Source organism: Thrips palmi, unplaced genomic scaffold (genome assembly GCF_012932325.1).
Source record: "Thrips palmi isolate BJ-2018 unplaced genomic scaffold, TpBJ-2018v1 HiC_scaffold_12, whole genome shotgun sequence".
Classification (NCBI taxonomy): domain Eukaryota; kingdom Metazoa; phylum Arthropoda; class Insecta; order Thysanoptera; family Thripidae; genus Thrips; species Thrips palmi.
In genome coordinates, this window is record NW_023144623.1 from 3,775,605 (window position 1) to 3,789,553 (window position 13,949).

The window sequence follows — 13,949 nt, forward strand, 5'->3', positions numbered from 1 at the left end:
TATGATTGTTCACAGGAGAACAGCAGTGAGGAAGAATTAAAAAAAAGTTAATGAGTAATGCGGAGAGAGCAGAACTAAGTCCCACCATGATCTATTTTGTATTATAATACATGACATGTTGGCCACATTTTGACTAGGAACAAAACTTGATATAAAAATCAATGAGACATAGACCTAAATAAATAGTTAAAAACACAATATAATACAACAATGAGATTAATACTAAGATTATTGCTGCTGAACATAGGCTATAACAGAAACATATTAACAACTTACAGTAATTACAGCAAAACCAGTGCAGGAACAAATAATGCCCCTCAATGTGTAACATTCATAGGCCTTCAGCAACTTAATTTCTCTTATAATAACATTACTTTTTATGTTGCCACCATTGATGGTTTAAAGTCATTTCTAAAGTATTAACATTGAAGCTCACATAAACAAAAAAGCCACAATCTTGTGACCATAGCCAGGGGCCATTGCATTCAGATATTTATGCTATTCAGGAATTCCATCTAGCACACTTCTTATATTGCTTTGAGTGGATATTCCGTTTGGGAAATTACTTTAAAATTCGAGAAGAAAAAAAAGAAAGAGGGTAGAAGACAACAAGTATAGAAGCCAAAAATAAATAGATCACCTTCATTACCAACATTCAAAAATGTTATATAACTTGTAAAGCTTGTATCTCTCTTACTGAGTAGCATTGATCTGAAAATAACAGTGAACTAAGGTGCTCTTTAAGTGTTTTAAATAATTCTCTTAGTAGATTCACATTCATATCACAGAAAACTATGACGTTATACAGACATACTGAGCCCAAACGAATAAACCAAGTCAGTCAAAACTATGCTACAAATCGATAAACTTAACATGCTGGTGCAAGTAAGTTCATAAAACAGAATTTGTCTAAATTAAAATTAAGGTCTACGACCCATAAAAAGTAGTGGAATGTATGCCACATTGAAGTTGCTTAGATACAGAAAAATATGAGAAACCAAAAAAAATAATTACTTAGGCATTGACTAGAAATGCATTAATGCTTTCATATTTAATACAAGTTGAGATCATCGTCGTCGTCATCATCGTCATCATCATCACTGCCTTGTTCAAGCAAGTGTTTAGGATTCCTTATTGACAGATGACTCGAGGATGTAGAGTTTCTGAGTCTGGAAAGGAAAGAGCTGTTAGATGGGCGAAAACAGGAAAAGGTAAAGCCTACATAATTGTTAATAAAAGAAGAGAGAAAGACAAAGGTAAGCTAGAAAGATATTAACAGACAGAAATGGGAAATATTATTTGCCAGGAAGTGTTAGTTTACCAGCGCATTAAGAAGAAGACAGACCATCTCCTTCACCTTCTTCATCATCTGCATCTGGTTCTGCCTCATCATCTCCATTACTGCCCGATGGTGAAGCTGAGTTCTCAGTATCACGTCTAGATTGTGATACAAGCAATACAAAGAGTCAAGACAGAAAAAGTTAGTAAAGCTTAGCCCCGTTTCCATCATGATTATCACACAGATAGGTAAAGATGAAAGGCAAAAGGCAATTCACAACGGATTGAGAAAACAATAAGAAGCTCTTGTATAGTTTTCAACAGCAAGAAAACTCCTTGAACTTACCTAGTTTGTGTGTGGTCTAGTTGAACTTGTAAACTCTCAACTTGTTCTTGCAGCTCATCATTAGTCCTTTGCAGTTTCCTGAAATGCCAAGAAATAGCCATGTGAGAAATCGGATTGTAGATAAATTCTAAAATTTTGACAACCAAAAACCCCAAATATCATTTTAAAAATTACCTTATGTTGTTTGAGGCTACATCAACTTCATCTTCGGCAATGGCTAAATCACGCTTGAGCTCCTCTACTCGCCCTCGCAGGCGTTTCACTTCAGCTTCATACTGCTCAGCACGGCGTGCAGCATGGGCAAGCTCTGTTGCCTTTTCTTGGATAATTTTTTTAAGCTTGTTTTGAGAATGTTTCAGACTTGATAATTCCTTAAAGTAAAAATGAAAAATTAGAGAGGTTTGTACTTTTTTTTCTCAGCTTTTACTGAAAAAAGCTAACAAACAATATTGTTCTCATTACTAACATTTGAAAAAATTGTTGTAAACTTACCTTGGTTCTATCAGCTAGCTCTTGCTGACATTGTCTCAATTCCGCATCAGAGGAAGCAGAGGTTGGTTTGGCACGTCGTTCTGCAAGCCGTTCTTGAACATCCTTCAATTCTGCCTTAAGTTTCTTATTATCACGCTCCAGCCCCAGCTTCTCGGTTTCAAGACGTTCCCTTTTACCCCATTCAACAGCATTCTCAGCTTGCAACCTCTCTAGCTGCAGGTCCAAGAAAATGAAGATTAACTCAATGTTGTAATGGAGAAATATTTAAGATTGTCTATAGAATTTGATGCAAACTACAATTCAAAGTCACCTCTGATCTGAGATCCGCCAGACGACGATCCATCCCCTCTCGACTTGATGCTTCATCTTGAAGTTCTGCTCGAATGTGTCGCACTTCATCCTCTTGAAGAGATTCAAGCTGGAGTAAGTCTCTCACTGCTTTTTGTCGTTCTTGCCACAGATCCTCACATCTAACTTTTAACTCAAGCAGTTCAGCTTCCAAACGCTCAATCGTGTTTCGCCTGGTCAATTTCTCCCTAGAAATAGATTATCAAAAAAGCTATATGAGCAATTTCTGCAGAAAATTGAAAAATAAAGAAACACGAATGAAGTTTCTTACTCATTTAGTGTCTGTATAGTTTTTGTAGCTTCTTCCAGTTTTGACATAAGTCTCTGAATTAATATTTCACGATCTGGGGATGAAGAACAGGCTGACACTGAACGGTTGTGATCGCCCACTCGTCCTCTGCGCCCTCGCTCTTCCCCCGGTTCACCACCAACACTGCTACCACTGCCCACATCATAATGTGAGCCCAAGGTATCCACTGCATTTGGTGAATGACTCCTCAAGGCTGTGATGTAAGAAAGCAAACAAATTGAAAAGAGAAAGAACTAAGAACAAGCACGATCCTTAATCCTTACCTATGGTTCCCTTTAAAACATACCTTTGCCATCTTCAGTTGCAGCTGCATCAGGTGATTCAAGTCCACCCCGGGGACAAAGAAGGCTGTCAGCATTTTCTTCCGCGTCAAGAGCATTTTCTTTGCCACTTGAGTAGTACATTTCAACAGCATGCCGAGGTACTGCTCCCTGGAGAACATACTCCTCTATATTCAGCTCTCTGCACATCTTGTTGTGCAGGTCAGCAGTGCTTTTGCGAGAACTGTCAGACTCTCCACCATTCCCATTGCAGGCAGTAGGGCTTCGGCTGTTGATGGATGCTGCCTTTGGTGATGGCAAGCTGCTGCTGCTGACAGGCGAGGAGCCCGTAAGTCTGGCTGGTTTCTGAACTGTCAAATCTCTCTCAGGATCCTCATGGGCCAATGCTTCCACCAATAATGTCTGATCATCATGTTTTAAAAGAAGGAGGTGGATTTTCTCTAGTTCCCTCTTCAATCGATCATTCTGTGTTTCCAATTCAAGCTTTTCTCGTTTGAAGCTATTTCTGTCTTTGATAGCCATTTCAAGTTTAGAACGTAGCATCTTACTTTCTTCTCGGGCAGAATTTCTTTCATTTCGTACCTGTAAAGATATGATTATTAACGAAAGGTTCGAAAAGAACATCAATTTCATTAGCAAATGACAAATGAAGTTCACACCTTGCTCCACTTTTCCCTCCAGTTAGCAGTACAATCGGACCACCAACGCATTGTTTTTTCCATCTGTGCAGCCCGGGCACGGGCTTCCTCCAGTTCCCTTTGTCGATGAGCTTCTTTTGCTTCCCATTCTGTATCACCATGCCTACCAGATGGCATGGATAAGGAACCTGTCTCATGAGAGTGGTTGTGATGGCCATGTCGCCGAGAAGACGTTCCTCCAGGCATGCTGACACTGTGTGTTTGAGCCATCCTTGTCGATTACAGCCCCACTCAACACCTATTTGACATAGTGAAGATGGGCACAAATAAAAAAGATGAAATAAGACATCTACGAAATAACAATATAAATCAAGAGTCGTAAGAGAAAAATCAGTTCGAGCTAAGGAAACATTATTCAGCACAAAAAATTAAAAGTAATAGAAATTTATAGAAATGGTTATGTGAACATGAACTGTTTGAGCTGTCATGAAAAGAGATAACAGAGAGGGACAAGATAGCAGGCCCAGTATTAAAGAGGGAATATTAACGAAGCTTTCAAATAATGTCACAAAGAAATGGAAAACTGTAATTTTCACTAAATGGCAAATAGCAGTAGCAGCCACCTCCCTCGACGTAAACAAACTTGTCAACGAACTATCTTACAAACGAAACATTTCCGAGAAAATCTACTTCACGAACCTAGGATCAACACGTCAATGATTCCGTTTAAACAAGCATATAATTCCAGACATTGGTAAATTTACACGTCGTCTAAATGGAATAAATTAGGGCTTCCGACACTACTCCCAAACGACTTAAAAAAAAAAACAACCCACTGGATCTCGATCATACATCGAGAGTCTCGAATATTCCGACCGGTCGTAGCAGAGTCGACTGATCGAACTTCATTCGAGTCCGGCGCGGGGTGGTGGGGGAGGCGCGGGAAGCAGCAAGTGTGTTGTCAATATTTATACTTCATCTTCATCTGTGATCTTGCATAATGACATTAGGCCGTGTGAGGCAGTAGAAGCACTTCAAGCGAGTGCGAGCCTTGTTCACCAGCATACACTGTAAAGAATCATCTTCAGGCATGGGCTGGAACTTCCTAAGGTGTTTCTGTAGCCAATGCCAGCAGTAAACATAACCATACCTCGTCCGGCACTCTTTCATTCATTGTCAAGTTCAGTGGGTCTGGAAGAAAACAACATGATTGCAGCTTCAGAACCGAAGGTGGTTCTTCTTCCAGTTTCAATTTTTGTGTCTGTTGGTGATGTACTTACTTTAAATGAAACTTTGTCTTGACACCGCTCTATGCTGCAGGTCTTTGTGCCCTGTGGACGTGAAAGGTTGCAAATTCATCCAGGCTCTGTGATACTTCCTTCGACAAAGCCTCAACTTCAGCCAGAATCCCACTTGCTACACCTCTTGAGTCAAGTCAACATCTCTGACACCTCTGATGTGAGAACATCCAATGATCATTTCTGGGCACAACTAACACAACGGCTCATTTGAAATTGTTATGTTTATATTGCTGAAATTATTGTTTTCAGGTGGAGTGGTGGGTCTTACGAGAGAGTCCAGAGTATCCTCAATGCGAGGAAGAGTTATATGTTCGGGGCAAAACTGTAGTTTGGAGCAGAGGTGAAGGAGCTGATCCTGGTCGTACAGATGTCAATGGTAGCCGCAATGTTGTCATTTGCTGTTTCACTGTTGAGACAACTGTGTCACATGCCCTGTGGACCACATTTCCGACTACTCCAACTGACAAGTCTTCTTCAGAAGGTTCAACAGGTATGAGTTCAGAGGTCCTAGTGTGTAATTGATATTGAATGTTTTAAACCTCATATACAGTGCTAATATTTTTTTCCGAACTCTCCTCTTCTTGGTGCAGGAAAACCTATGTCTTGTGTGTGCATTGTGGATGAGAGTAATATTAAAGCATTCTCATCAGAGGGTGAAGATTTCATAGCATCCCTTCAATTCAAACTCCGCAGTGTGTGGAGCACAAGTCATGGCCTTCTGTTGGAGCGTGCTACAGGTAACAGTGAAGATGGAAGACTACCAACTCTGTTTGCTCTCTTGCACCCACTTGATGAAATCACTCCTGTCATTGTAAAGCAAGGTATTCTATTTATTATTCTCTATTATAGTATTTTCTTGAACCAACTCAATTCATGTCTAATAGATCTTCGTTTTCCACATCAGGGAGCGTGAACTTCATGAGTGATCCTTATCAGCATGTTGTATTTTGCTCGGACAACCCCCCTATAGTGATGATGTATGATTCTAGAAATGGCGTCCACTCCATTTGGAAAATTAGGAAGGCACAGCAAGAAGTATGTTTCACATTTTATTGTTAATTTCTCTGTGATTATTTGAGTCACTTGAGATGAGAATGAGCTGAAATTGATCTGTTCCTTTTTCTTGCTCAGGAAAGTCAAGCAATGTGCGGAACTGAGAGCTCTTTAAACCTATCATCATCTGTTTATCTCAGTAGTGGAAATGTTAGTACGTCTTCCAATGCTGGATTGCACCGTAGTTTGTTTGGGAATTTGTCAATGAATCCTGGTGTGAGTAGTCCCTACAGTGGCAACAACCAGTCATTCTGTAGGCCTCAAAGTCCTGTTCCCTCATTTAGGTTTGTACAATGAATAATTTACATAATTTCTGTTTAATGACTGTTACTGTTCAGTTTTACTTTGTATCTAACAAATGTAAATCAATAGATGTCAGTCTCCTGCTCGCTCGCCTCAGTCATGGATGAATCGCTCGTCAAGAAATTTTCAGTCACCTTCTGGGCCATCTAGTCCTTCATCATATCAAAGCACCCCATCACCCTCTGCTTTCAGTCGACTCTTGACTGATAATTGTGCACAAGATCCACGACCCGTATGTCCTCAAATTTGTTTAGAACCTGTCTGGACTGAGAACTGTGGATCCTATGGGTAAAGAACACCTTATGTTATTTTTTAAAAACTTTTTGTCAGCTTCAGCTTTTTACTCAAATGTTTCCTTTATTCCAGTGATGGCATAAAATCGGCCCCAGCTAAAAAAGCTTTCTTTACCACTGATGTAGTTGGACAGACCTACCTGTGTTACCTTGTTCCGTCCAGAAGGCAGTTGTTATACTCACGTTTAGAAAAAACAAATGCATCAGAAAAACTTATATTCGGTATAACGGCTGGTGTTCCGGCTGTAGATGCTGCACCTATAACAGTGAGTAACACACATCAAGTCACATACTGACATTGCATTAAGTACTGTTATAACAAATCAATTCTCTTTTTATCTCTTCTTCAAAAAAATCATTTGCCAGCATTTAAGCATGGTCGTAGTCATAGATCCAAATGGTAGTGTGGTGCTTTATTCTGGAACTACTGTTGTGGGAAAAGTTCATGTACCTGGAATGCCTACTCAGATAAATTCTTCCTTTATTCCCATGAACCTTCTGCAGCAGTTTGGATCACCATTCCCAAGGTTCTAGATTTATGTCCTTATTTACAACCTGGGTTACATTCTGAACATAATTACTAATGTTTCCCCCTTTTTTTTCAGGCGAAGTAGTTTGTTGCCTACTATTCGCAATTTGGCAACACCTCATGAATTACCAATGGAAGATCGTTTGTTCATGTCCCCTGCTCCCATTCCTAGAAGAAGTAGCTTGTTGCCTTCCTTCAGAAACGTTAATGCTCAGGAACCCATGTTTGATGAACGTGCTGAGCTGCTTTCACCAGTGCCTCATGACAAAAGCCGGGATTCGCCCCTTTGTGGCAGTGCACCTACTACGGCTCAGGGCACACCCAGGGAGGGTTTACTTTCCCTGAGAGATCCAGTCAGGAATAGGGTCACTTTGGTAAGACAGGAGAATTTAATCTTGTCGAATTAGTTAGCAAATCAGAAAGTATGTACTTTCTTATTTTAAATTATATTTTCAGGAATATTCAAATGGAAGTTTTTATCGCCTGTCACTTCCTGAAATTTGCTCTTCACCATTAGGTCAGTATCACTATTTCTTTGAAACACTGTGTGATGTGTGAACTCGTACTTTAATTTATGACAGGATTGTTTTAAGCCCTTTTTATTTTCCTACAGTGACCTTGTGCATAAGTGCTCTGAAGCAGGTGTTACCAAGAGAGATTGCTGTGCAGTTAGTTGTGAAGTGGTATGTGGCTAGGAATGCCCCTGGTACTCAAGACATTGCACCAAGCCAGGAGTGGCGGTTGTTTCTTGGAGTTTTACTTGGTCTGTTCTCTGTTTTCCTCTACACATTACAATAGTAAATGTTGAGATCGTATTACTATGAATTGTATTTTGTATTCACCTAGGCATGTTGGGATATGACGTTGAGAAACTGGCTGTGATGCATCAGCCGTCTTCAGAGAATGGAGACAGTCCCACTTTGCAACCAAAAAAGAAGCGCACCTGTGATAGTGGATCTCAAGAGGTGACAGAAACTTACTTTTTAGGGAGAGAAAGGTACCTAATTTTTTATTTGCTTGAAATAATCTAGTGATTTGTTTTTTTCACAGGACTGGGAATACCTTCTGAATTCTACACACCACCACTCATTAGGCTCTGGACTATCTGCACTGCTGGGTCTGACACCAGTTAATAGTCCAGCTGGAGGTTCTGATGGTGAAGCAGCTCATGGCCAAATTAATGTGAACGCTTCACTCTTTAGTCACATTCCTTTGGTGTTGTTAAGTTTACATTTACTGTATGAAGTAAGTTAACAGCTTAATTTTCAGCTTCATTTGAAAAATATTCTTTGTATTTTTATGTTTTTTTTTTTTTTTTTTTTTTTTGTGAAGGACATGAAGCTGAACACACTGCTGTTGGACTGTCAGCCACTTCTCGCTCAACTTCTACACCAATTAGCATCGGACCTTCGTTTTGTGCAGTATGCACACCACTATTGGCGGGACTACCCCAGCCATTGTCCTATAACTCCAGTTAAGGTAACTATTACTGTTATTTTGTGAAAGAGGAGAAAATGTGTTGTTCCTAACTTGCAACTAATGTTGTATCTAACTACTGGTTATGTTTGCCTTTTGTCAATCAATGCTACTCATGAAGCCATTTATGGAAACGGTATTGTGATGATTGTAGTTTGATCATAATTTTTCACCTGTTGTGTGTGTAAGTGCTTGTTTTCTAAATTTAATTGAAATAACATATTCCCTTTTAGGAAAGTCAAATTAAGGATGCTGATCTTCAAAAGTTGTCTACTCCAAGTTACATGCCAGCAGAACCACCCAGCATTTATGAGCACCTTTTGGCTCTTCTGCAAGGTCCTACAAAGCCTCAGCCATTCCCCCATTTGAAGCATGTGAACAAAAGGACAAAAGATATTGTTCAGGTATGAAAACAAATAAATTTGTGTACTATACACAGTGTTTTCATATGAAAATTCTTTACATATTTTTAATCCTTTTTTTTTTTCCAGCTTTCCTGTTTGTTAACAATTGCTCAGAAAGAACCTAATGTTTCACTGGAGAACTTTGTGCGCCCCATTGTGCCCGCTGGTAGTCGTAATGACAACCGAGAGCTATCAAATCTAAAACTGAATAGAGAAGAAAGTGCAGCTCACAGAGCTGTTCTCCTTATGGTGGAAATGGGTGAGATGTTTTTTCTAGTATAGTTTTCTTGAAAGCTTGATCGTTGCTGTGCATTGTTCCAGACTTTTTTTGTGACCATAAATTTATTTTTGGTTCTACAACAAGGATATTTTTTTGATTGCCCTCTAGGTTTTGATAGGAAAGATCTGCAGACACTCCCCTCAGCCATTCTACTGCTCTTAAGTGATGCCTTGTACCAAGCAAGAGAGAACCCTCCCAGAGATTGGCCCCATGTAAGTTCCAGTGCAGGGCCTGAATTTTGTGTGGGCTTTGGCCTGACCCCTGCGTAATTGTCTTTCTTTCTTTCTGTGATCCATAGTAATCTTCACAATTTGTTTTTTAATTTTCCAGGCTGCATACAAGCTTATAGCTCGTCAAGATCTAGCCTCTCAATATGAGCCTGCTAAGGCTTCTGTGAGTAGTTCTAGAGCACTCGGGTCAAGGGGTAACAATGGTCCTACTTCTTCGAAAATTTCCCAAAGTCCTGAATTGGAGGACGATATGGATGGTCTGAAGACGGTCAGTGGGCATGACAGAACTTTGTGTGTCAATTAATTCTTCATATTTCCTTATTTCTCTCATTTTCTTTCCTTTTGTGTAGATCATGAAACTACGGTGGCCCAAAGATCAGAGAGTCAATGAGGTGAAACGACTTCTACAGTCCTCACAACCTGTAATGATAACCATCCAGCAAAGACCAGAAGTATCAGACCATGAATTTATTGAGGAACAAGAAAAACACTTGTATGCTCTTTGCACTCGCACAATGGCACTTCCTGTCGGCAGGTAAACAGCATCTACTATTGGAATGTCTTCTGCTGTAAAGGGAAAGAGAGTATTGTTTCATTTTATCTGAACTGTTTCATAATGCTTCTAGGGGAATGCTGACCCTCCGCTCCTCAGTTCCTGTTATAACTGAGCCATTGCCTATTCCAAGACTGAATCTAGTTGGCAAAGTACCTCCCAGGAACACAACTGTCGATTTGTCACACATAGAAGTTGTCCCCAACATGAATATGTGGCCTCTTTTTCATAATGGTGTTGCTGCAGGCTTGCGCATAGCTCTATCAGCTCCTAATATTGATTCCACCTGGATTGTGTACAATAAACCAAAGGTTTGTTCAACTCATTAGAATTTGTGAGTTCTTACACCTTCTGTTCATTGTTTTATTTCATTATTATTTTTCTTCACACTGGTTCAGGGTGGAAGTGAAGTGTTAACAGAACATGCTGGTTTCCTTATGGCATTGGGCCTAAATGGTCACCTCAATACTTTAGCTGTTTTAAACAAATTTGAGTACCTGGTGAAGTGTCATGAAATGACGAGCGTGGGACTCCTCTTGGGTATTGCTGCTTCCAAAAGAGGTAACAATGAAAACTTACCCTTTCTTTTTAATTGTTTTGCCTCTGGCTGCCATTATTTATTTTGTTCATGTTTCTAGGCACTATGGATGTGAATGCAACAAAGATGCTTAGCATCCATGTCGAAGCTCTTCTTCCCCCAACATCCATCGAACTGGATGTAGGACCTAATACTCAAGTAGCTGCCCTGTTAGGTGTTGGCCTTGTCTATCAGGGGACAGGTCACCGTCGCATTGCAGAAGTGTTGCTGTCTGAAATTGGTGAGTTGGTTTATCAGCTTCTCTGTGCATGGTGTTGCATAATTTTCCTAATCATTCTTTGTTTCGGTATTTTTGTAGGAAGACCTCCTGGGCCTGAAATGGAAAATAGTGTGGATCGTGAATCATATTCTGTGGCTGCAGGATTGGCACTAGGTCACGTGGTTCTGGGGCAGGGCTCTGAGTTGTGCGGTCTGGCGGATTTGGCCATTCCTGATACGCTTCATTACTACATGGTTGGTGGGCATAGAAGGCCAGTCACAGGCTCTCAGAAGGAGAAATATAAATGCCCAAGCTTTCACATTCGTGAAGGAGACTCGCTGAACATTGATGTGACGGGCCCTGGTGCAACTCTTGCTTTAGGAATGATGTACTTCAACACTGGAAACAGGTACATTGATTTCCATTTATACAGTTGTGTGATCATGAACCGTTTTTCTTGTCTATTATGCAATGGACACTTAGCTTAATCTTTTCTTGGAATGTTACAGGGCTGTAGCTGATTGGATGAAAGGTCCTGATACTCAGTATTTGCTGGACTTTGTTCGTCCTGACTTTTTATTACTGAGAATGCTAGCAAAGAACCTCATTCTTTGGGATGAGGTTTTACCCACTATAGAATGGGTTGAGTCTCATATTCCTGAATCTATTCGGCCATATTGTCTTGTAAAGCCTAAAGCCACTACCACCGATTTTGTGGTGGACTATGAAACAATGAAGTAATTGCCTTATAATGCTCTTTTTTATTCTTCTTGTGATATTGCTTCTTCATTCTTTTATTTCTTTTCCAGTCAAGCTTACTGCAACATTTTAGCTGGTGCTTGTATGTCAATGGGTCTGAAATTTGCTGGATCAGCCAACAAAGAGGCATTTAACACCCTCCTCATGTATGCCAAAAAGTTTACATCTCTGCTTGGTAAATCCATTGCCGAGTTAGCAGGGAAATCTACCATTGAAACCAGTCTGAATGTGATAGTATTATCCCTTGCAATGGTAAACAATTTTTTTTTCTTTAATTTGTCTGTAAAATAGAATCAGAGAAAACCATTTTAATTTCTTGAATTTTTATTATGTAGGTGATGGCTGGAAGTGGCTCTTTAGAAGTGATACGAATTTGCCGCTTTTTGCGAGCCCGAGTTGGTCCAACCAATTCTGTTGTAACTTATGGATCTCATCTCACCACCCACATGGCTCTAGGTTTGCTGTTGCTAGGTGGGGGAAGATACACATTATCAACTTCACCCCCTGCCATAGCTGCCATGCTTGCAGCATTCTTCCCAAAGTTTCCCACTCACAGCAATGATAACAGGTAAAACACTTGCTTCATCAGCTGGCTTCAATCTCACCCTTTAAAGAGTTTTCTGACTCACTTATATTAAATACTTTCAGATACCACTTACAAGCCTTCCGCCATTTGTACGTACTTGCTGTGGAACCTCGTCTCATTGTTCCTCGAGATATTGACACTGGTGTGCTGTGTTATGCCCACATTACAGTAGTGTACTTAGACACAAAGCATTACTCAAATCAGTCTGCGAGGCTCAAGGCTCCATGTGTCCTTCCAGAGCTTAGCACTTTGAAAGAGGTGAGTAATACTTATGTATTTAGGCACATTGAACCTTTTCTCTGATGTGGTTTCTTATAAAGAATTTTGCACTCAGGTCAGAATAGAAGATGAGAGGTATTGGACAATGGTTTTCCACAGAGATCAGAATTGGGATCAGCTCAAGTAAGATTATTCATATTATTGATTTCAAGCCTGGTCGTGGGCCAGTTTCGATAAATTGCTCATGTTACAGGCGATTGCTGGAAGGTCCTGCTACAGTGGATGTGAAGCAACGAGCTGGCTGCTTATCGTACTCTGAAGATCCTAATGGTTTCCGAAGTCTTCTTGCTCGAACTCTTACTGCTCAAAGTGTGTCTGCATGGAGTGTACCTGTAAGTTAGAACCAATATTAACTGAAAAACAAAGTTGACTACTACAGTAATTATTTTGTGAGTAATAATCATCTCTTTTATTGTTTTTAGGCTGAGTCAGTACTAGCATTTTCTTCAGATCCCAAAATGGTGAATTTTGCTCGTCTTTTCCTTGAGCAAAAAGTCAGCAACGACAGCCAGGTTGGTGTGAGCGGAGAAAGTGAGAATCATATGATGCAACTTCTCACCGCACTTGTGTACGAGTGCATCACTCAGGATAAACGAATGATCCTTTCTATCTGGATAACCGTTTTGAAGGTAAGTTAAACTTCATCTCAGCCACTTAAGTGTGTAGAAAGGATTCTGTCTAACTGTTTGTTTTGACCCAAGGGCCTTCAGAATATGAGACGTGTCCCTTGCCCTGTGATGACATGGCAATTGAAGCTCCTGGTAGCTCAGGTCTTGAGATCAGGCAGAGTTGGTGAAAAGCCAGTTTTCACTGCAGACCTCGCTTTGTCAGTACACCAATCAGTCAATATGATTCTCGAATCATGGGAGAAAGGTATGGTGGTGTATCAGAGTTAACAACGAACTAACACCCTTCGTTGAATGTTACTTACTAGTTTTCTTATTTGCTACACTTTCAGATCTTTATCCATTTTTGAGGCAGTACTTAAGCAATGGAAAACTGAATGGAAATTGTGAAATGCTCAGAAAGCTAGCCACTTACATAACGTATTATGGTATTCCTGGGCCACATCATTTGGCATTCAATGCTGGAGGTATGTGTGTCGTTAGTTTATCTTGATTTTGATATTTCCACCTATTGAAAACAAGTGTAGAACAAATATAACAATCCTATTCTTTCTTTCTTTTTTCCCTCCCAGAAAATGTAAATCCATTACTAGTTCATTCAAGATTGAGAAATCTTCAACTCCCTGTTATCACTATTCAGAAGATTACTGCTATTCTTCAATCAAGCCATGATGTCAGCTGATAATATGCTTTATTTTAATTGCATAATAAATTTTTTACCATGTAATGTGTTGTTATAGACTGGAGGCGAGTGTTACCTTACATGGGCATTACATAAGCATAGATA

At 40.0% G+C, this 13,949-nt stretch overlaps 2 protein-coding genes across 4 annotated transcripts; one reads left to right on the top strand and one right to left on the bottom strand.

The window, feature by feature from the left end:
• Positions 1–55: 55 nt before the first annotated feature.
• LOC117640606 (coiled-coil domain-containing protein 102A) lies at positions 56–4,541 on the bottom strand. 3 transcript variants are annotated; one of them, XM_034377208.1, is made up of 10 exons: positions 4,393–4,541; positions 3,715–3,991; positions 3,061–3,637; positions 2,736–2,967; positions 2,427–2,652; positions 2,117–2,329; positions 1,799–1,995; positions 1,625–1,702; positions 1,346–1,437; positions 56–1,169 (listed from the first exon to the last, which is right to left on the bottom strand). In XM_034377208.1, the coding sequence occupies exons 2-10, from the start codon at positions 3,961–3,963 to the stop codon at positions 1,132–1,134; spliced, it is 1,902 nt and encodes a 633-aa protein (XP_034233099.1). In that variant the 5' UTR covers positions 3,964–3,991; positions 4,393–4,541; the 3' UTR covers positions 56–1,131. The 3 variants fall into 3 exon arrangements, with proteins under 3 accessions (XP_034233099.1, XP_034233100.1, XP_034233101.1); XM_034377210.1 differs by having other exon boundaries at positions 1,028–1,169; positions 1,322–1,437; XM_034377209.1 differs by lacking the exon at positions 1,346–1,437.
• A 93-nt stretch (positions 4,542–4,634) lies between these two features.
• On the top strand, positions 4,635–13,889 carry LOC117640605 (anaphase-promoting complex subunit 1). Its single transcript, XM_034377207.1, has 34 exons — positions 4,635–4,923; positions 5,014–5,151; positions 5,244–5,484; positions 5,585–5,815; positions 5,899–6,029; positions 6,126–6,331; positions 6,420–6,638; positions 6,717–6,909; positions 7,010–7,170; positions 7,249–7,546; positions 7,629–7,689; positions 7,786–7,935; positions 8,019–8,137; positions 8,223–8,417; positions 8,505–8,651; positions 8,882–9,052; positions 9,140–9,311; positions 9,441–9,544; positions 9,663–9,830; positions 9,913–10,097; positions 10,189–10,426; positions 10,514–10,676; positions 10,754–10,933; positions 11,012–11,321; positions 11,422–11,649; positions 11,722–11,923; positions 12,007–12,239; positions 12,320–12,515; positions 12,592–12,659; positions 12,730–12,868; positions 12,959–13,165; positions 13,238–13,409; positions 13,495–13,629; positions 13,735–13,889. The coding sequence occupies exons 1-34, from the start codon at positions 4,819–4,821 to the stop codon at positions 13,842–13,844; spliced, it is 5,976 nt and encodes a 1,991-aa protein (XP_034233098.1). The 5' UTR covers positions 4,635–4,818; the 3' UTR covers positions 13,845–13,889.
• Positions 13,890–13,949: the final 60 nt, after the last annotated feature.

Bases quoted from the DNA above. Each gene is read 5' to 3' on its own strand.
- LOC117640606 (XM_034377208.1), bottom strand. From the start codon at position 3,963: ATGGCTCAAACACACAGTGTCAGCATGCCTGGAGGAACGTCTTCTCGG. The intron at 2,653-2,735 runs GTAAGAAACTTC...ATCTATTTCTAG, and splicing joins ACTATACAGACACTAAATGA to GGAGAAATTGACCAGGCGAA. The intron at 1,438-1,624 runs GTAAGTTCAAGG...ATCACAATCTAG, and splicing joins CTAGACCACACACAAACTAG to ACGTGATACTGAGAACTCAG.
- LOC117640605 (XM_034377207.1), top strand. From the start codon at position 4,819: ATGCCAGCAGTAAACATAACCATACCTCGTCCGGCACTCTTTCATTCA. The intron at 6,332-6,419 runs GTTTGTACAATG...GTAAATCAATAG, and splicing joins AGTCCTGTTCCCTCATTTAG to ATGTCAGTCTCCTGCTCGCT. The intron at 8,652-8,881 runs GTAACTATTACT...ATTCCCTTTTAG, and splicing joins GTCCTATAACTCCAGTTAAG to GAAAGTCAAATTAAGGATGC.